Source organism: Ipomoea nil, unplaced genomic scaffold, assembly GCF_001879475.1.
Source record: "Ipomoea nil cultivar Tokyo-kokei standard unplaced genomic scaffold, Asagao_1.1 scaffold2422, whole genome shotgun sequence".
Taxonomy (NCBI): Eukaryota; Viridiplantae; Streptophyta; class Magnoliopsida; order Solanales; family Convolvulaceae; genus Ipomoea; species Ipomoea nil.
The window spans coordinates 1,717,256-1,740,204 of NW_017618850.1; the positions used below are offsets into that span (position 1 = coordinate 1,717,256).

At 37.0% G+C, this 22,949-nt stretch overlaps 1 protein-coding gene and 1 non-coding gene across 6 annotated transcripts; both read right to left on the bottom strand.

Moving 5' to 3' along the window:
* Positions 1–427: 427 nt before the first annotated feature.
* LOC109152513 (5-methylthioadenosine/S-adenosylhomocysteine deaminase-like) lies at positions 428–20,796 on the bottom strand. Of its 5 annotated transcripts, none has more exons than XM_019300211.1 (13): positions 20,480–20,794; positions 20,197–20,369; positions 19,950–20,108; positions 18,092–18,241; positions 17,504–17,647; positions 16,121–16,277; positions 15,842–16,014; positions 15,430–15,485; positions 15,158–15,260; positions 14,949–15,046; positions 10,146–10,154; positions 3,018–3,019; positions 428–439 (listed from the first exon to the last, which is right to left on the bottom strand). In XM_019300211.1, exons 1-10 carry the CDS (start codon positions 20,691–20,693, stop codon positions 14,957–14,959), a joined length of 1,419 nt encoding a protein of 472 aa, XP_019155756.1. In that variant the 5' UTR covers positions 20,694–20,794; the 3' UTR covers positions 428–439; positions 3,018–3,019; positions 10,146–10,154; positions 14,949–14,956. The 5 variants fall into 5 exon arrangements, 4 of the variants coding, with proteins under 4 accessions (XP_019155756.1, XP_019155759.1, XP_019155758.1 ...); XM_019300214.1 differs by having other exon boundaries at positions 20,197–20,334; positions 20,480–20,619; XM_019300213.1 differs by lacking the exon at positions 17,504–17,647 and having other exon boundaries at positions 20,480–20,795.
* On the bottom strand, positions 9,968–10,038 carry TRNAG-GCC. The gene has a single exon. It is a non-coding gene; the product is annotated as a tRNA-Gly (tRNA).
* Positions 20,797–22,949: the final 2,153 nt, after the last annotated feature.

Here is a 22,949-nt window from a genome sequence, read left to right on the forward strand (position 1 = left end):
TAAGGAGGAGGAACATAAGTTTTAAAGTGACTGAGTTTCAGCATGAAAAGAAATTTTTCGAATGTATGCAAATTCATATGCTCAATGACAGTATTTATAGGAGATGTGACTAAAATTAACATTAAAAGATGACATTAATGGTGATTTAAAATCAGTATGTAACCTTCATAACACACCAATTAATCTAAAATTAGCACATCAATTACGAATGATAATTTTTCAAAATTAAAATCATCATGTATTTATGTGTTGTTTCTATTAAGACTGTATTATTAGTATTAGTCTACACATATTATTAGACTTAGACTAGGACTCTACTTCGTGCCTTTATATATTTATATCCTCAGACTTTGGTATTCAATAATACAATCTATATTCTCATCTGGTATCAGTTTCAAGGTTTTTCTCGTGGAGGATCTCGGTGCTCATGAAGACAGATCTGTTCGTTCGTCTGAATGGACCGTTACTGAGACCTCTCCAGTGCCTATTGGCAACGATATCTCATTGGCTCATCACTTTGTTTCCCTGAAACTCGCCTCTCGGAATTATCTGTTCTGGAGGACGCAAATGTTACCGTTCCTAGAAACCCAAGGCCTGCTAGGGTTTGTCGACGGTACCGTACCGTACTCCTCATCGGCGTTGGCTGCTCCATCAACGGCGGACAGTGCGCCGGCTGCTCCGACGGTCAGCGACCTCTCGGCCCAGCAAGTGGCATGGCGGCGGCAGGACAAAGCGATCCTGTCGCTTTTGATCTCGTCTCTCTCCGAGGAGACACTGCGGTTTGCGGTTGGTCGAAAAAGATCCCAACAGCTTTGGCTAACCATTGAATAATCTCTCGCCTCTTCTACTCGTTATCGGGCGTTACGGTTATTCGGTGAGTTATAAAGCCTACGTCAGGGGGACTCTTCTATATCGGACTACATCAGTCGGGCTCAGATGATGATTGAGGACTTGGCTCTAGCTAGGCAGGAGATTACGTTGGACGATCAAAATTTTTATGTCTTTCGTGGTCTCCGGTCCGAATTTCGTTCGTTGGTGGCAACCTTGACTCGAGGTGCTCCGGTTTCTCTGACTGAGGTGGCAGATTTTCTGGTTTTGCAGGAATGGATCTGCGCGGGCAATGGCGTTGCTGTTGGTGGACCGACGGCGTTAGCCGTGAACCGAGGTGGTCACGGCGGACAGCAGCCGCAAGGCGACGGCGGACAGAATTCGTGTGGCAGTGGTGGCCGCGGCAGAGGCGGCGGTCGGGGGCGCTATGGCTCTGGGCCACGATGTCAGATTTGCGACAAACAGGGTGATACTGCAGTGACATGTTGGCATCGTTTTACACCTTCCACGGCTCCTCAGGCGAATGTGGCTGTCTCTGGTGGTGATGATTTGGGTGGTCCTCATGAGTGGTTTCCTGATACTGGCGCTACCAATCATGCTACACCTGATTCCTCCTTGTTGACCTCTGCAACAGGTTATGATGGCCCAGAGACTCTTCGTGTCAGCAGTGGTACAAGTTTGCCTATTGTTAATGTTGGTTCTGCTTCGTTGGTCACTAATTCTAGGTCTTTTAAGTTGTGTGATGTTTTGCATGTTCTTGATCTCTCAAATTCGGTTATTATCTGCTCAGCGTTTTGCCAAAGATAATAACGTTTTCTTTGAGTTTCATCCCCTTTGTTTCTTTGTGAAGGACATTATGACCAAGAAATTCTTATTTAAGGGGCATGCATCTGGAGGTCTTTACTCAAGGCCTGCGTCGTTTCCAGCTCCTGCTGCATTTGTTGCTGCGCATTCATCTTACGTTTGGCACATGCGGTTGGGGCATCCGCATTCTAGAGTCTTACATCAAATTTTAGATTCATCCTCTGTTAGTAAATTTAATTCTATGATCTTCCCAATATATGTTCGTCTTGTCAATTGGGAAAGTCTTCTCGTTTTCCATTATCTCGTGTTGAAACTACTAGTTCGCATCCTTTGGAATTAATTTATTCTGATATTTGGGGCCCTGTGCCATTACTTTCTGCAAATGGCTTTAAATATTTTGTCTTGTTTGTGGATGATTACACTCGTTATATGTGGTATTATCCTATGTGTGCTAAGTCTGAGCTATATGGTATATTTGATAGGTTTCGGTCACTTGTTGAACATTCCTTTTCTCGTAAGATTATCTTCTTTCAATCTGATCTAGGGGGAGAATATAATAAACTTGGTTCCACTCTTGCTTCTCTGGGTATTCGGCACAGGCAATCATGTGCCTATACTCATGAGCAGAATAGTCAAGTGGAGCGTTGGCACCGTCATGTTGTTGAGACGGGATTGTCTTTGATGGCTCAGATGTCAGTTCCCACTCGTTTTTGGGATTACGCGTTTGAGACAGCTGTTTATCTTATCAATAAAATGCCTACTCGTGTCTTGTCTGATGAGTCACCCCACTTTCGTTTGCATCATTCCCACCCGTCCTATTCCTATTTACGAATATTTGGTTGTCTGTGCTTTCCTGTCTTACGACCATATAATCGTAATAAACTTCAATTTCGTTCATCCCCTTGTGTTTTTCTAGGTTACCCTCCTTCTTATCGTGGCTATCGTTGTTTGGACACTAATACTAACAAGGTTTTTATCTGTCACCATGTGCGATTCGATGAGACTGTTTTTCCGTTTGCTGTTCATGTTACTCCGCCGGTTACGGAATCTCGGTTAAGTCCATGGTGTGTTGCGCCGGTTGTTGCTCCAGCACGCACCACTGCGGCTGTTGCTTCGGATGGTCACGGGCTCCCTACTGCTTCGGATGGTCACGGGCTCCCTACTGCTTCGGATGGTCACGGGCTCCCTACCAAACCTTCGCCGCCTGCTACGGACGGTGCCGAGCAGTCCCCATCCAGTGAGCGGACTATCTCAGACCAGCCCGTGCATCGTCGCGGTCGGCCTCTAGGATCCTCTTGGCATGGTGCGGCTGCGGCCGTTCCTCGCTCCCACGTGATGGCCACTCGTAGTACAGGTCCCCATGAACATGTTGCCTTGGTCTCTACAGCTGTGCCTGAACCGACTTGTTATTCTCAGGCGGTAAAATTTCCGGAGTGGCGTGACGCAATGGACTCGGAGTTTAATGCTTTGATTCATAATGATACGTGGCGCCTTGTTCCCCATAAGTCAGGTATGAATGTTGTTGGTTGTAAATGGGTGTTTCGAACCAAGAGGAAGGCCGATGGTTCAATAGAGCGTCATAAAGCTCGATTGGTGGCTAAGAGTTTTAATCAGGTTGCTGGAGAGGACTTTTTTGAGACTTTTAGTCCTGTAGTTAAACAGACTACGGTATGTCTTCTCTTATCTTTAGCTGTTTCCCGTGGGTGGACTATTCGTCAACTAGACATTCATAATGCGTTTTTAAACGGGAACTTAACTGAGACTGTGTATATGCACCAGCCTCCTGGCTATGAGGACAAGACTCTAACTGATCACGTGTGTCTGCTTCAGCGCTCTCTCTATGGGCTCAAGTAGGCACCTCGTGCCTGGTTCACACGATTACATGATTATTTGGTCTTCGTGGGTTTTTCGCCTTCTAAAATTGATGTCTCTTTGTTTATTTACTCATGTGAGATACTCGGTTGTACTTTCTTGTTTATGTGGATGATATTTTGATTATGGGGTCTGATTCGGATCGTGTTACAACCTTGATTGATCAATTGTGTAACACCCCTAAATTTTAAAATATTTAAAGTCTATAAAATAAAGGTGAATCTAATATTAAATCCCAAACAGAGCGTAAACGAAACATAATAGTCGGGGTGCTATGCCACATCTAAGCTGGAGAACTTAGATGCACAGGCTACACTAACTAACCAAATACAAATCCATAAATCCATAATTGAGTACAAACAAGGCACGCAGGCCGACTAACTGAATCTAAGACTATCTAGACCAGATTCGGGGAACCCAACTAGCGTTCTCCAAGCTACTAATCTGTACCTGAAAAACATGCGGTGTAACAACCGTCAGCGAATAATGCTGGTAACCCACTCCAATGCGTTAAGTACAATATAGATAGATATAAGAAATCATTTTGAAACTGGAATACATATATACTTACGAGACTCTAATTTAAATCCATGATCAAAATTCAAGACACAACAACAGACTCGATATTAGAGAACAATCATAAGACTAGCATGCGTCTTAAGAACACGATACAAGACATAATAGACAGATAAGCATATAAATAGCAACTAAAGGCAATAAAGGAATGCAAGACAGTCAATTAGCAAGTAAACATCAAGGCACACAATCCATCTTCCAACTTTATTCCAAGTTCCAACCTTGTGGCTCCCCTCCGTCCTTATATCAGCTCCAACCTGTACCTCCAGGCCACCCTTATATCGCCTCCCTTATTCCTCCGGGCAACTACATGCCCCCACCGACAAACCACCTATCAACCACCAACATATCAAGATAGCGCCGCAGTGCCATTCGCATGATCCGTACCTCTAGTATCAATACCAAGGGGTCAACGCATATAGCCCTGACATGACACCGCAGCATTTATAACCTGACCCATGCTCAACGACAAGCTAGTCGAATGTGGGTTTGTGCCTTTAGCACAATAACCGCTAGGTCTGTACCTTTAGTACAATGACCGGGCACTCGTTGTGCCAACCGCCAACAATTCATTTCCACCAATCACAATCCCATCATCATCATCTGTCACACCGGCCATTGCGCAATGACCACGATACTCATCATCATTCAATCAATCAACACATAATCAATCAATAACAATCAAGACATAACAATAACGACACGTACTACACATAAATTCCTAGAACGGTATTCGAAACATCAAACGAGACTCGTATACGACAAACGGGGTACAACGGGACACGGAGAAACAACAAACGGGAGAAAACATCACGACCCTAACAACTTTCCAGCGGGTGGGTGGAGGGTGGAGGACCACCCGCCAGCCACCCGCCGGTGAGCAGCCACTATTCCAGCGCGTGGCCGGCGGGCAGGCCTCCGCCCGCCGGCTGCCCGCTGGATTGGGCTCGCCGGGCAGCGGGTAAGTGGTGGGCGGTCATCCCCCCACCTACCCCCCACTGGTACATAGACAACTTTTCAGTCCCGGGATCACTCGTGGAACCCAAAACCATGTCCAGACACAACACATAACGACGACACCACAAATTCAATTAACAGAATTAAATCAAGAATCGTTCCAAATACGTTCTAACACGATTCCTAAACATACCAAGACTCGACATCAATCACATAACGGTTCAAGAGCATCCGGGAACCTCAAGAACATCAAGAAATCTATATGCAAAGATCTAAAGACAAGTCATAGGCTAGACTCAACACCCGATCATGCATAATCCCACCCAAATATACCAAGAACATTACAACAACGAGATTCACGATATAAACCTGATGGACAATTTTTAATAATATAAATGTCCTCGCAAGTGCACGAGTCACTGTAGTAAATAGTGTACAAAGGTAAGGGTCGATCCCACAGGGAATTGATAATATGCAATTTAATTACTTGAAAAAACAATTAACTTAACAATTCTAAAGTGCTAGATCAGAAACGAATACCAAAGATCAGGATCAACTTAAACGTAAAATAATAATGAAAGATAAAACATAATTTTGATTGGCAAAATTAAATAAATTAATAGGAAATATTCATAGTAAATTGAATCATGCTCTCAGACAAATTTAACTAGTAGTGAATCATGGGATTAACATCAATTTAATCACAACATTTAATCTTCAAACAATGATCACAACGTAAATTAACAACTGTAAAGAATGATCAAAGTAAATTAACAATTACTAAAGTAATAAACGCTAATATGCTGCTATCATCAACAATCAACAATCAAAATCTAAAAGCAATAATTAAATTAAAATCAAGCTAAATAGTTGGGACTTTGAAGTAATAAAAACAGTGTAGCAGAATTTGGAAAATTAACTAATTGAAGCAGATCAGAGAACCTTACAACATACGAATTGATGGAAAGGAAAACAAATTACAAACACTAACTTAAGCTTGCCAAATTGTTGCATCGATCAAAGCCGCCAACCAAGAAATTGAAGATGCCTTATCGGAAAATTGAAACGGTTGCCGCCTCCGGAATTGGTCCGGAGTGAGATTGATGATGGGTGATGAAGATTTGGCCTCCCTTTTATAATGCTTAGTTTAACCGCTTCTATGAACTTTCGTCCAAAATTGTCTCTGAATTGTGGTTTCAAGTGCACAACTGATCTTGAACCAAGGGCAATCATTGAAGAATATTTCCTCTGTTCAGAGCTCTACGTTGGTCAATCGGACATCGAGGAAGAATAGGTCTGTAGAAACGAAGGGATTCCAATGCTATGTGGCTCAGATTTCTGGTTCGCCGCACAAAGAGGGCTTCGATGAAGAATGAGGCCGCAGAGTAATTTATATAATTAACATTAAAACCTTAAATCACTAAAACTCATTATTCATTAACCTTACGTAATGTACAACTAATTTACTACTGATAAGCTATTACGATTACTATAATAATAATAATAATAATAATAATAATAATAATAATAATAATAATAATAATAATAATAATAATAAAAACTAGAGTCAATAAATTATTGGACTGACATTTTTAATTATAAACTAACTTAATAACAAAAAAAAAAACCCAAAATTAAACAATATTAATAAAAACTACTTATAGCAATAACAAATAAAAATAGATAAAAATTAATCAATTATTATTAATTAATTATAAAAATATCATTAAAAATAACACTAAAGATAATGTTTATCAAAACCCTAGGGACAAGCTCTAGACATAATTAAAATACAAGATCACACATATAATCAATCACAATATCAAGAACATCAAGATTATCAAATAAACACAATATAAATCTTAGGCAAGGCTCTATCAAGACTCAATCACTGAATTACACATACGATTATCAAAGGAGCCAATGAATAAAATATAGCAAGGAAAATAGGTTTTGTAAGACATGGGTTACCTCTTAGCCCTAATCAATATCCTTGGCTACTAAGGTTCTTCTCTAAGATCTCCCTCCAATGGACTCCTCCAAGTTTGGTGGCGGGGAAATCCCTTTGCTAGGTTTCCTCGGGAATATCTCGCGTGGTAGGATTAATCGTGGTAGGGTTTTTAATATCTCGGGATATTGCAGAGCACCTGCGAGACTGCGGGAATATCGAGCACCTCGTGGATGGCACTATCGTACCATATGCGGATCCGACCCACTACCGCAGTCTCGCAGGTGCTCTGCAATATCTTATGGTAACTCGTCATGATATTTCTTACACTGTTAATTGTTTGTGTCAACACATGCATGCTCCTACAACTGCAGATTGGGCAGCCTTAAAACGAGTGTTGCGCTATGTTAATGGTACTCTTCATCTTGGCCTCAACGTGTCTGCTTATGATTCTCTTGATATTCATGCATACTCTGACTCGGATTGGGCGGGCAATCCGGATGATCGAAAGTCAACCAGTGGTTTTGCTATTTTTCTTAGAAAAAAATCTTATATCTTGGGTATGTCGAAAGCAGAGAACCGTGACCCGTTCCTCAACTGAAGCTGAGTACAAGGGGTTGGCTGACGTGTCTACTGAAGTTACCTGGCTTTTCTCTCTCATGCGTGAAATCGGCTTCCCACCCGTGACTGCGCCGAAACTATGGTGTGACAACCTCGGGGCTACATACTTATGTGCTAATCCAGTCTTCCATGCTAAGACGAAGCACATCGAGATCGACTATCACTTTGTTCGAGATAAAGTCGCCAAAAAGGAGTTGCAAGTTCACTTTATTTCAACCAAAGATCAAATAGCCAACATCTTTACCAAACCTCTTTCTTCCTTACGTTTTAATTCTCTTCGTAACAAGCTCAACGTTTTGGCTAGCCAACCTTGTGCTTGAGGGGATGTATTAGGAGTTAGGACTGTATTATTAGTATTAGTCTACACATATTATTAGACTTAGACTAGAACTCTACTTCGTGCCTTTATATATTTGTATCCTCAGATCGACTTTGTTATTCATACTTTATTAGCTGTGAGAAGAATGAAAAAGTCGTCTTTTTCCCAAAAGATATAAACTGTGTCTTATCAATATTTTTCAGACACATAGGGCGACCCAATCACCACAAGCGCTATGTTCATCATCGCTTCTCCAGTGCACCTGCCGCGAATCGAACCCGGGTCTGTACCATGGCAGGGTACTATTCTACCACTAGACCATTGGTGCCACTTGCTTCATACTACTCGTATTTTTTATATTAATATTATTTACCTTCACTTCTAGTAATACAAAATAGTAAGTGATACTACCGTCATTTGCTTCTTTTTGACACCAAGAATAACCAAAATTTGTTCCTATATATGCTTGGTTGAGAGAAAACAATAAACCGTATTACTTTTAAACATATTTTACCTAAAATTCACTTCAAGCAAGCTATTTTTTCAAATATAATTTAAAGTTCTTATAATTATAATAATAAAAAAAAATCAACGACTCATGTTTAATTGTAATTATATTAATATTTGTGTAATTATTAACTTAGTTAACATAATAATTATTAGTCAATTATACTAATATATGTACAATTAATTTCTTAACTATCATAATAATTATTAGGTAATTATATTAATATTGTGCAATTATTAAATCACAGCAAACAACCAAGGGTAGAACATTGAAATTTTCAGAGTAGAAAGAACATAAGTTTTAAGAGTGACTGGTTTCAGCATTAAAAGAAATTTTTTGAATGTATGCAAATTCATATGCTCAATGACAGTATTTATAGGAGATGTGACTAAAATCTTACTCTATATAATAGCAAAATGTTTTTGCCACATCATTTTCCCGCCTAAATAATAAGGCATCGTTTGGATTGTTATTAATTTTCATATTTATGAACCCATTGGATGATTTCTATTTCAACTTTCCATGTTATTCAATTATTATTATATCTTATCTTATATATAATTATATAATGATATATTTAACATTATATAATATTCTGAAAATATTAATATGTTATTGTGAGAATATTAACATACTTTAATGATACAAGGTTTATTGTTACAAAGTTGACTGATCATGTTGTGGAAGCTCAAATGATGTGTGGAACGAGTGTAGGAACAAAAGTTTTAATTCCTCGAATGTCGTTAACACATCCTGATTCAAGATTTTTGTTTCAAGTTCCAAAGAAAGCAATTCATTTTGATGCTATCATATGCCATGACAATAAATAAAAGTTAATGGCAAACATTATCACACGTGGATTTGTTTTTTAGAAAGCCAATCTTTAATTATGGTGTATCATTTGCAGACTCAAGAGTTAGTAATCCTAGGGGATTAAAAATTTTGATGTGGGAATAATGTACCATCGGTAAGTACGACTAAAAATGTCGTATACAGAGAAATTTTCAATAATGTGTAATACAATTACAATGTTCTTCGTTTTTCAATAATTAATTCATATACTATTATAGTTTTTTTTATGTACTGTTATTCTGTTAATCTTATTATTGTATCATATGTCTGAGCATCGCACGAGTGCAACTACTAGGTTGTCAGACTTACATATGAATCCGGAGGTATAACATATTTGAGTTGTGATTAAGTGCTTCCGATTCAAATGTTAAATTATTAAAAAACATTTTGCTATTACATAGAATAAAAAGATTATACGATAATCTTAAATTATTAAGAAGCCATATTTAATGGCCGTGCATCGCACGGGAAACTTACTAGTTAACATTAAAACACAACATTAACGATAATTTCAAATCAGTACGTAAATCTGAAATTAACACAGTAATTACGAATGATAATTTTTCAAAATTAAAACCATCATGTATTTATGTCTTGTTTCAATGACACTATAGTTTTATTAGCTGTCGGAAAATCTAATTCCATTTGCGCTAGAGATTACAGTTCTAACTTTCAAGAGAGGTGCACCAGCCGGGAATCGAACCCGGGTCTGTACCGTGGCAGGGTACTATTCTACCACTAGACCACCGGTGCCGCGTGTTTTATCACACTCATATTATTTATATTAACTTCACTCATTTGCCTTCACTTTTAGTTTAGTAATAATACAAAAGAGAAAATTTCAATTTTGGTCATATGACTATAGGGGTCTTGTTAATTTCAATCCTTGACTTTTAAAAATTTCAATTTAGTACCTTAACTATGCAATTTTTGTCAATTTTGGTCACTCCGGCCAAATTGCCGACCAAATTTTGCCGAAAAATTTTAATTGTCAAAATAATGAGGGTATTTTAATCATTTCACGTCTCTTTTCTTCTTCCCAGACGAGTCCATCCCTTCCTCTCTCGTTTCCGGTGAATGCAATGAACTAAGATGATGGAGAAAGGAGGCTTGATGATATTAAAGATAGGGTTTAGAGGGAGAAAGAACGCCGGAAACGGGAGAGAAAGAGATGGACTCGCCGGAGACGAAGAAAAGAGGTGTGAAACGACCAAAATACCCTCATTATTTTAACTATTAACATTTTCCGGCGAAATTTGGCCGGCAATTTGGTCGGAGTGATTAAAATTGACAAAAATTACATAGTTAAGGTACTAAATTGACACTTTTAAAAGTCAAGGACTAAAATTAACAAGACCCCTATAGTCATATTATCAAAATTAAAATTTCCTCTAATACAAAATAGTAAGTGATACTACCGTCATTTTGCTTCTTTTTTGCACCAAGAATAACCAAAATTTGTTCCTATATATGCTTGGTAGAGAGAAAACAATACACCCTAATACTTTTAAACATATTTTACCTAAAATTCATTTCAAGCAAGCAATTTTTTCAAATATAGTTTAAAGTTCTTGTAATTATATATAAAAAAAAATACAACAATTCATGTTTAATTATAATTATATTATTATTATGAAAATTATTAGTTTAATTATTATAATAATTATTAGTCAATTATACTAATATTCGTGTAATTATTAGTTTAATTACCATAATAATTATTAGATTTTATATAGTAATATAATAACTTGGGACCTAGTTTGGACGAGAAGTTGCAAAAGTAGAATTTTATTTTTATTAATAGTATAGATTTTGTTTTTTACTTATGCTTATGTGACTAGCCAAATACGCAAAACAAAGCTTATGTAGCGAACTACGGGGGCATTTACCGAAACTTACTGGAGATGTAACCAGCTAACAGGGTTAGATGTCTTAAAATTGTGAATTGATATGTTTTTTTTTTTTTTTAGATGAAAGAGGAAGGGGATACCCCATAAAAGAGAAGTTAGTCCCTTCCACTCTGAGACCAATTCGCTTGGAGCCGGTCGTTTTCAGTGATCTCATCCAGCCCCGGTGGGCGAATTGATATGTTTAATTGTACTTTATAAAAGTTCATGAGCCTAATTTACTTTTTGTGGAAAGTTCAGGGGCCTATTTGACCATTTTCTCAATATGTTATAAAGAGTATCATTGATCATTTATTATTATAATTTTGTAGGTTCATTAAAATAATATTGTAGATTCATTAAAATGACATCAATTTACATACATCATTTACGCATTATTTTTTATTTTTTCTGTATAAATAAAATAAATGTTACAAAATATATTATTAAGATCTTTGAATGATATTTGATAGATACCGCCAAAACGGACATCCGGGCGGGAAGAAAAGGCCATGCGTGAACGGGATACAACACTTAGCAAAAAAGAGGCAACACCTGCGGCTCCCGGAAGGAGACGGAGGGAGGGGGGGGGGGGGGGGGGGGGGGAGCCCCAGCCAAACGGTCCTCATTTATCGACCACTGACTGACGACCTAGGCAAAGGACAGTCGGTCCGGGCAGAGCAGGTAGACTCGGCAGTAGGCGTGTCCCCGATCGAACTATCCCCGGGATTCGACTGGGCGACCAGGCTCCGCAGACAACGCGTCCTTAGCTGGGAGCCATTCATGGAATCGGTTGGGCCATCAAGATACGCAGATGGGACACCTTCACCCGATGGGTGACCTTTCAGAGACACCTACCCGGTAATCAGGATGCTCTTCGACCGGGTACTTCCCATAGGTGGTTACAGATATGCTCTACGGGATTCACTTTCTACATTCAATGGAAGTAGTTTCCTTTATTATTTTAGGCAATTAGGGCGCAGCGGCAGCTATCTCTCATAGATGATTCGCCCTCTTGCGTCAGCCCTACTTTTCTTGTAGATTTTGACTCCACGTCAACCCTACTTTCCTTGTACAGATTTTGTGTCCTTGTATAAGTATCCTCCAGGAATCATCATGTAAAGGGATTGGCTTTTTCGGCTTCCTTTGGCACCCAAGTGGCCGAAGCCCTAGAAAAATAATATCACATTATTCTCTCTCTTTCCATTATAAGCTCTACGTTTATTGTATTTTACGATAGTATTGGCCCGCCGACCGGCAACCCGAGAGCCGTAAAACCAACAATATTCATATTAATATTTTTTTTAATCTTAATTTTTTATTGATGGATTTACAATATTGATAAAATGAATCTTCTGCATTGTGAAAATGAACATGTATTCTCTTAATGAACCTATTTTAGGTTCATCAATATTATGATCTAATTGCATTAATATTATAAACATAAACATTTAGCATTATGAAAATAAACCACTAATATTGTAGAAAGAGCAAATATCCAAAATGGTCCCTCGACTATGCCATAATTCATAAATTAGTCTCTGAGTATCAACTTTACCAATTAAGTCCTCAACTATTCAATTTTTACTCAATAATTCACAAATCAATCCTTCGTTGAAGACCTTATTGTTAGGAATAAAGTGTAATGGTTTTGATATGCCAAATTTGTATTTGTAGATCCCCCAATTTTATTTCATAGGTCTAGTAGAGTCTTAGACCATGATCGGGAAATTATTTAAGTATGAAAAGAGAAAAACAGAGGAAGATAGATGAAAATAGAAGAAGAAGATATAAAGCCGAAAATCAAGAATTTGTCTGGAGAAAATGACAAATTGAAGAAGAAGTTGAATGATATGAATTCACGTCGCTACTACTCAAAGAAGATATCCCAGAAGAATTTTCGTGAAGAAAATTAATATTGGAAGAATGCATGAAGTTGACTTGGAGATCAAGCATCTATGGAAAGAAAGAAGTACATCAAATATGATTGGAGATTTAATCAAAAGTTGTACGGACGAAGTGGATGATGCTTGATATATTATTCAAAATGGCTCAAGTTCAAAACTCACCATCAACAATTTTACAAGGTAAAATTTGAGAAGTCAAATTAAATTAATCTGATGGAGTTGGGCGCTAGTTTAAGCTTTGGGCGCGGAGCAAGTTTCAAATGGAATCAATTCAAGTTGGGAGCCAACTTTGGGCGCGGAGCAAGTTTCAAATGGAATCAATTCAAGTTGGGAGCCAATGTAGAATTGAATTGAAATTGGGAGCTTGTAGTATGGGATGCAATTCAGAGAAGACATTGAGGAGCAATTGAATTGAGATGAAATTCAAAGAGAAGTCAACATTGAGAAGTCCAATCATCATCACCATCATTATTATATGTCTTTTGACATTTAACCGCTAATAGTTAAAAAGCCAATTTAACCAAACATCTTTTTACAAACCGCTAATGCAATCCGTTGTTCAAACCCGCTAACACAATTCGCTATCTGTTAACCGCTAACCGCTAGTCACGAATTACCAAACAAAGTCGAAGTGTATAAATAGGAAAAGGAATCCATCTTTACGCAAATAAATTAAGTAATTCATATTTACGCAAATAAATTGAAAAAAAGAATCTTCAAAAATTACTATTACACAAAATCAGTATTCTGCGTGTGTAGAATTCACATTATTATTATTATTATTATTATTATTATTATTATTATTATTATTATTATTATTGGTGTAAAATCAATATTCAAATTATTATTATTTGTGTAAATAATAAATTATTATTTTCTTATAAAATTACACAGAATTTCCAATGAATTTTTTTTTATTTATTACGCAGAATTTGTTTCCATTATTCTCACAATTATAATGCTTTAATTATTCTTAGAATTTGGTAACCAGTTTACAATGCTTTAATTATTCTTAGAATTTGGTAACCAGTTTACATTTTTAAGTATATATTGACTATAACAGGGCGTTTGGTTGGGGGGATTTTAAATTCCCTTCCCACTTAATTCCCACCTAATTCCAAAGACCATTAAATTCCGTAGTTTGGTTGGAGGGAATTGCAATTCCATGGAATTGCAATTCCCTCATTTTCGTGGAATTAAAATCCCCATGCCCCCCCTGGTATTTTAATTCCTGGGAAAAAATATAGTGATGAGTCAAAATTATCACTTCCTTTTTTAACCTAAAATTAATGTCTAACAACAATAATAGACATTTTTGACTTTATACTACTTATTCCCTTTCAATTCCCATGTATACCAAACATTGGAATTGAAATTCCCAGTAATTCTATTCCTGTCAACCAAACACTGAAATTTAAATTCTCACTTTATTCCCAGTAATTCAACTCCCATGGAATTACAATTCCTTTCCCACATAATTCCCCCCCTCCAACCAAACGCCCTGTAATTTGTGGTAATAATTCATTAGATATTAATTAATTTTCATATAAAATTTTATTACCAATTAAGCTTTATTACTTTTTTTACCAATTAATTAATATTAATATTAGTTTGAACGAAAAAGTTGAAGATGATGATTTTATTTTTATTAACAGTATAGATTATTATTATTAAGATTAGTAATTTTAATTTAGAATTGTATTAGGAATAAGAAAGTAGGAAAGAATATATTACATTTGAAATTGTATTACCATATTTTAACGTAAAATTGTAGTACGAATAGAAATTGTATTACTATATTTTTACAATAGTACAGAGTCTTTTGGCGGAAAGTTAAATTGAAGATTTTGTTTTTATATATAGTTCACACTTTACAGTTTACATCACGTTCATTCTGCTGGGAATCTGGATACCAGCCCTCCTCAGAAGTTCAATGGAGGCATGCTTAGCTGCGTCTAAGACTTCTGCCTGCACAATAAACAGTAAGCCAGTTAACGTGTGTACTGCCTTACATTATCACCTGGTGAAAAAGGAGAAGACAGACAAACAACATGGAAAAGTGAAGGAGAATGGAAGTACTTCATCCACCGTCAGGATCTTCTTATCCTTCATAATCCATCGCCCATTACATATGACAGATACAATATTCTCAGTTCTCATGCTATATACCAAGCTTGAAATGCTGCAAACCAGTGAACCGAAAAATACAGCAATGGTTGTGAAGTCATATTACCAGTCATGACCAACCAAGAAGAAATCATATCTATCCATTATTGATAGTGTTAAACGGATAACATAGGAGGAGAGGGGAATATACACATACAAATACAGATAGAGAGAGAAACTCTTACCAGTCATGAATAGGCATCATGGACCATGAAAAAGGATTGACGACAATCATATCAGCCTAGCAAGTAACAACAAATATTGGCTCCAATTGTCTAAATTGAGAGTAATATAGCTACAAATTTGTGAAAATGAGAGAATGCATTGTATATTTATGTATGCACGCATGTTGTCTAAAGGAAAAATTAATTACAAATCTCAAACTCCACTTGCGATTCATGAGCAAGTACAGATATTCGAACCTTGAAACTGAGAAACGTATTGGTATCTCGGCATGCATATTTGTTCATTCAAAGTGCTACATTGTGAAGATCCAAAATCCCCTTAATGGCACAAAGGAACTTTTTCTATAGACTAATAAAAGATGAAAATAGTTACCGAAGCACTGTAGACGATAAGTTTAAAACAATTACTGACCTTTTTCCCCACCTCAAGTGATCCTATTTCCTTGTCCCAAAGTACTGATTTGGCACCATTAATTGTTACCATCTTCAGAATTGTTTCGGCAGGAAAAATTGTTGGATCAGTGGTTCCCTTGGCAAAAACTTCCCGACCTTTGTTGATTAAAGAAGCTAGGTACATCTCATCAACTATGTTTGAAGTTCAGACCACGAGAAGACAGTGATCAGCCAAAAAGCACGAATCATAAAGAGAAACTTGAATATGGCTATAAATTAAAATGGAGTATCTATTTACCAATGCTCATCCTATTATTTGATGGTGCACCATCAGTTCCCAAGGATACACAAATCCCTGCACTGAGCATTTCTCTTATGGGTGCAAATCCAAGCATTCGCATTGCAGCAGCTGGACAATGTGAAACTTTAACCCCGGCATTTGAAAGAATGTCAACCTGAAAGGGAATAGCAGTAAAAATTACATGTTATAATCTAAGACTGGGCCGAGGTCACTCAACTGGGCTATAATGCACATGGGCCAAACCACACTAAAAGATTAAATCCAATCAATTAGCTAGTCTAATCCATGGTCTTATAAACTCATATGTTCTCTCTTATTTTTCCAATGAGGAACTCTTAACACTCCTTAAGTGGACAACCCGACCATTTTGAATCTAATGGGTTGACCACTTGAAATTGGATTCAACCCCACCAAAGTGGGGTGAACAAGCAGGCCCCTGGAAGCCATCAATACCACGGTAGACAACCGGATGGACACAAAGTAGACCGAACACTAAGATTGGGCCAAGATCACTCAACTGGGCTATAATGCACATGGGCCAAAACACACTAAAAGATTGAATCCAATCAATTAGCTAGCCTAATCCATGGGCAAATTATGCTATGCGCACCTTGCAAGGTGCGCACGGCGCTAAAACGGCGTCGTTTTCACTGAAAACGACGCCGTTTTAACTATAAAAAAAAAAAAATGTCCAAAACGCCGTTAACGGCGTTAACGGCATATTCGTTATGAAATTATGAATATACAGTTATGACATTATGAATGTACAGTTATAGAATTATGAATGTACATTTATGGAATTATGAACTTACAATTATGAACATAGAGCTTCGAAAATTATGAATGTTCGGTATGGAATTATGAATATATAGTATGGAATTATGAATGTACAGTTATGGAATTATGAATGTACAGTTATGAAATTATAAATGTACAGTTATGAAATTATGAACACAGAACTCTGACATTATGAACTTACAATTATGAACATAGAGCTTCGAAAATTATGAATTTACAGTTATTGAATTATGAATGTACAATTACGGAATTATGAATGTACAGTTATGGAATTATGAATGTACAGTTATGAAATTATGAACACAAAGCTGTGAATATATACTCCTATAACGAAGCGGTCTAAAAAAAAAAAAAAAAAAAAAAAAAAAAAAAGAGGAAGACGTTACCGTGCCCATGATGCACGCTGGGCACGATTCCACAGCATAACATCTCTAATCCATGGCCTTATAAACCTATATATTCTATCTTATTTTTTTCATTGGGGCTCTTAACACAATATATCCAACAAAACTCAGAAATCTAGCCAATAAAACAGGATGAGTAGTGGTGAATCGAAGGTAGTATACTAGCAGATACGCTCACCTCATCCTTATTGACCCATACAGTATGCGCTGCCAGCAGATTTTTCTCTAGAAAGTTGATACTGTTAAGGTATGTAACAGTTCCATGATCAACTTCTCTTGTGGCAACAACATGCTGGTTTTCATAGGGTATCTCTGCAACATGCTAAATGTTGAAATTGTAAGTGGTTAAATCTAAAAAATCTATAAAATTTAATTTTCTAATTTCTTTTCATTCTTCATCTTCTTCAACAAAAGTGTCCAGCTGAGTAGCTGACTTCCATACACGCATGGCAGTATCTCAGATGACAAAATAAAAAGTAAGAAAAAAATATTGTAATTATTAGCAATTGTCCTCTCTAATTGAGCAAAATATTACAGAAGTAACACACTAAACATCTTCCAAAGAGAATAAATCCTTTTAATTGCTTAGCCCAAAAAGAAAAAAATAAAAGATAAAAGGACAAAATGAAATCCTTGGAAGTCAGAGTGGTAGAGAAATGCCGGCACTATGTAGATAAATTTGTATAAATTTCCCTTCAGAAGACAGTTTAAGCACCATTTTTGAGCTATGCACTATGCCATTACCACTTAGTGATAGAGAGCTTACCATATGTATTCCAGTTTCTAGTTCTTTTGCCATGTCTCTGGTTTTTATTAATAAATTATCAGTTGCATTCATAATTTGCCGTATTCCAAACCACACTTTGATCCGCCCATCTGCTGTATTGTGGTGCTTCTTGTAAAGGTCCTTTTGTGACTGCATAATTAAATGGAGGACAACTATTATGCATGAACTATGTATAGATAGCATTAAGGAAAATACTACTTGGACTCCCAAGTTCTACTCCCTACTTTTTACTCCCTCACTCAAAATTTTGATGTTGGCATTTTACTTGGGACCAATAGGATGAAGATAACTTATCATCTCTTGCCACATCAGAGAGTAGAGATTGAAAGTCCATGTAGTAGAACTCTATTATTAAGAAAACACTGACAAGGAAACTGTTACCAGTGAATTGATTGATTGATTTCACATCATCATATACTTAATATTCTGCTTGCATTAGAGGAGGTGCAAAATAATCAAACTCAATAAACATCAAAAAACCATAAAAACTTATGCAAGAAACTAAGAGAAGCCTAAAAATGTTATTATAACTACTTATTTATGAGTTAATACCAGAAATGGTCTCTTGATAATTTCAAAATACCAAAATTGGTCATGTAGTGAGATTTCAAGTGAGAGGCTGTCGAGCTTGAGGGTAACATTGGAAAATCAGGTTGCTCAAGCAAAAGTCTGATGCCAAACCTTGGCAGGCTGGATCATTTTATACAGGGAGTGGAGTCACATGAAGATAAAATACTCCACAAAACAGAATGCTTGCATCTGAGGCAACCTGAAAGAATCAAGTATGACAAAGCCCTAAAAGGGCAAGAGGACTCTGTGCCTGAAGATGAACCTGGATCTGTGGTTCAGATTGCTTGGGTCCAAGGTTCTCGTCTTGCATCTGGCCCTTCACCTTCTCCATATCAACAAGGGGTCCAGATCTGACCAAAAGTTTCAGTCTGGAAATTCTCATGATGGTCATACCCATAACCATGCTACAAAAGTTGCACACTTGGCATCTGAAGCCACAATAAGAGCTGCAATTGTTGAAGCTGGGCCACTGAGAATAGTCTTGAAATTGAAGTTTGCAATAACAGAGAAGAATTGGAAACCAAGCTTAAACAGCTACTTTGTTAAAAGAATGATGTTTTCAACTCAGAAAATCCTGAAGAAGACCAAGTCAAGCTGGGGGAGCCAAGATGGAAAGAGATGTATTATGAGGATAAGTTCTCGCAAAAATGCCCAAGGAAATGGAACATATATGGAAAGATTTTATGAAATACACTGATGGCCTGTGCTGGGTTATGCACTACTATTATGAGGGAGTTAGTCCCTAGCAGTGGTTTTACCCCATCATTATGCACCATTTCCTTCAGACTTGGAGAACCTTGCAGGATTGAGCGTCACCTTGATTTAGGTACTCCATTTAAATTGTTCAACCAATTTATAAACTTCACATGATAATAAGTACCCCTCCTAAAAACTTCCCTCCCAATTTCCCCTCCTAATGTGACAATTTAATTGGATTATTTAGCATTTAATTAAAAGTGTATGGCTCAGCCAATTCATAGCACTCAATAAATATAAGCCACATCATGGAGGGAAAATATTAGGGGGAAAATAACATTTTCCTTTCCAATATTACCCTCAAGCAGCCTTTCATCAGAAATCTCTCTGGAGGAGCAATTTTGATATCAATTGGATAGTCAAGGACCTAATTAGTAGAATATTAGTCAAGGACCAATTTTAGAATTTCGAAATACTCAAAATAGTAGATAGAGCATTTCTGGTATTAACTCTCATTTTATTTCAAGTCTGAAAAGAATGTATTTTGCAGGTAATCCCTTGCAGAACCAACCTGAATACACTCTTCTGTAGTCCTAGTAGCCCAGGATTCAGGTAATCCCTCACCTGAATCCATTATGGACTCTGTTAAACATGCTCGTATGCCGAGTAATTCCACTGCCCTCGTCATTCCTGATACATGCTGCCCTCCTGCTTCCGCAAAGCATGTAACCTTTTTCAAGTCCCAAAACATACTTCAATTAGCACGCGGCTATTCCTAATTAAGTTGAACCATGCGTAACTGTTTTGAAAACACTTACACCGGAGTGTATGAGTTCAATTCCGCAGAGCAAAGCGGAAATGTAAGAGTCTTCCTCGCTCATGTTCGACTCGTACAGCCAAATGCGATGGTGTAACCAAGTCAGCAAATCGACGTCATCGGCAATTCCTCTTCCGAGCTGCTGAGACGTGTGGACGTGCGTGTTTATGAACCCTAAAAATCAGTGGCAATATGGCATCCAACCATACTACTCCAATAAAATATCTGAACAGCTTTGGCATACATCAAAACACACAAACGACAAATAGACAAACAGAACGAACCTGGGAGGAGAAATTGGCCATGGAGATCGGTGACTTGAGCTGAAAACGACGAGAATTTTTGAAGAATGTCGGCGGATTGACCGATGGCGATGATTGTATCGCTTCGAATAGCAACCGCGCCTTTCAGAAAGACGCGGCTTTGAGCGTCCATGGTGACGATCACTGCATTGTGGAGTATGATGAGTGACCTATTGTTCTGTGCAGCCGTTTCCATAGAGAGTTTGAGTCGCTGAATTCAAGGATGGACGAATGAGCAGTTTCCCGGCTGTCGAGGAAGATGTTTGGAGCAGTGTGAAAGAGTAATAAAATGAGTTTTTCGAGGAAGATGTTCGGAATATAGTAATTGAGAGAAAAAAGCCTCTATACTATAGAAATCATTAAGGAGCAAATACCAATTTTGGTCTTACGAGTATTAACAAATTGACGGTTTTGATTCACATGTTTAATTTCTATCAATTTTCATTCACGACTATTGTTTTAGTATCAATTTTAATCCACAACTATTATTTTAGTATCAAAATTCATCACGTTAGTCATTCATCTATTTAAGACATCCTGAAATCTAAAAATTTTAAGGAAATTTTCGTCATTTTCAACTTAAGATTCAAATATGAGCATAAATAAATAAATTTAAGCCTGTACCCGGGTTGGACTTCCATTTGGAAGATTGTAAGTTCGAGCCTCAGTGGAGGCGTTATTAGCTCTTTGTGTTTCAGTAGGTAGAGTTAGTAGCATTCAAAAAAAAAAAAATTTAAGTTTTAAGATCGATCTCAATTCGCAGTTCTCCTCCTCATCCTACCTTAATTTGAAGAGGAAAATTGCGAATTGAGATAAATTTTAGGACTTAATTCCTTTATTCATGTTCAAATAGGGATCCTAATTTGAAAAATACGAAATTACCCTTAATAATTTCATATTTCGGCATGTCTTAAACGAAAGGGTGACCAGAGTGATAAATTTTAGCGCTAAAATAATATTTGTGGATGAAAATTGGTACTAAAATAATAGTTCTGGATGAAAATTGGTAGGAATTAAACATGTGGATCAAAACTGTCATTTTATTAATATTCGGGAGACCAAAATTGATATTTGCTCATTCATTAAGCATAGAAAGGTTATTGTGTAAATAGTAGTACAAACCCATTTCTCGAACGAATTTAGAACAAAAATTACTTTTTCCCTTTAATTTTCCAAAATAAACTTTAAATTTAATTTCTCATTCACCTAAATCCATCTTAATCTCCGACCCAAATCAGGGGTGGACTTCATTAATAATTATATTAAATTATTATTTTAAGTTATTTTTTCCAACATCTTCTCCACGCTCTCTTCCATGAAAACCAATCGCAATACTCTCCCCCATCTTAATTCTCTGTCTCTGTTTATCTAAAGAGAGAAAATTTGGTATTGATGGCGGGGTAACAACTAATTTGATATTACAACACACACTGGCCTTCAAGTTCCTGTTGAGATGAAGCATCAAGTTCTGGGTACTATATTTATGAGAGGGCTCGGAAGCTTTCTATTTGTCTTTGGCAGTTCGCTTGGTGCTTATATACTGCTTTTGCATCAGGCAATTGTTACCCCAATCCTGTATGATTTCTACAACTATGATGCTAGCAAGAAGAAATTTGCTCAATTTTTTGTTAAATTTACACAGGGTCTGCAACTAATTGGAGCGCTACTCTTTTTTGGTGGTCGTGGTAATTGCGGCACAGTGGCGCCAAGTGCTTCTGGAATAAATCCACATTGTTCTGCCAAATGAAATATAACCAGGGTAGAGGACTGGTACGACAAAAAAAGAAGAGGGAGAAGAAAATAATCTAACCAAAAAGATGTGGGAGGAAAAATTACTATGTTAACCTTATTTTTAATTGTCAACAAACGAAATTATTAACAAAGGACTAAATTGTGTAAAACTATCAAAATCGACGATTCAATTAAGCTCATAAAGTCACTTAGAACTAAATCGAATAAAACCACAACAGTCGAAGACTATATTAGGTATTAACTCGTAATAAAATACTCCAATCTCCCCATTCTCACTGTTCTAAACACTCCCTATCGTCCTTATCAGGGTGAGAATTGTAAATTACACGGTAGACTAGTGTACACTTTACATACTGGTTCCAAATGGCATCATTTTAATTAATTAAATTAGTTAGATTTGCCAAGAAGTTAGAGTAAATTCTAAAAATGGTCCATTAATTATAGTCATTTGTTAATTTGTATCCTCATCATTTTTCTTAACTTAAACTAGTCCTCTGACTATGAAAACTTTACTCAAATTCGTCCTTCGTTTCAGTTAATGATGAGGGGTTAAATCAAGGGAAAATCCGTCTTTTCATTTGCATCCCTCTACTGTCCTCATTTCTATTTTGTTCACGATTGCAATTGGGGAAATTACCACAGACGAGTACCCCTAAATCATGCACGCATCTTCAATCCTTCCTAATAAAAAATCATTCAA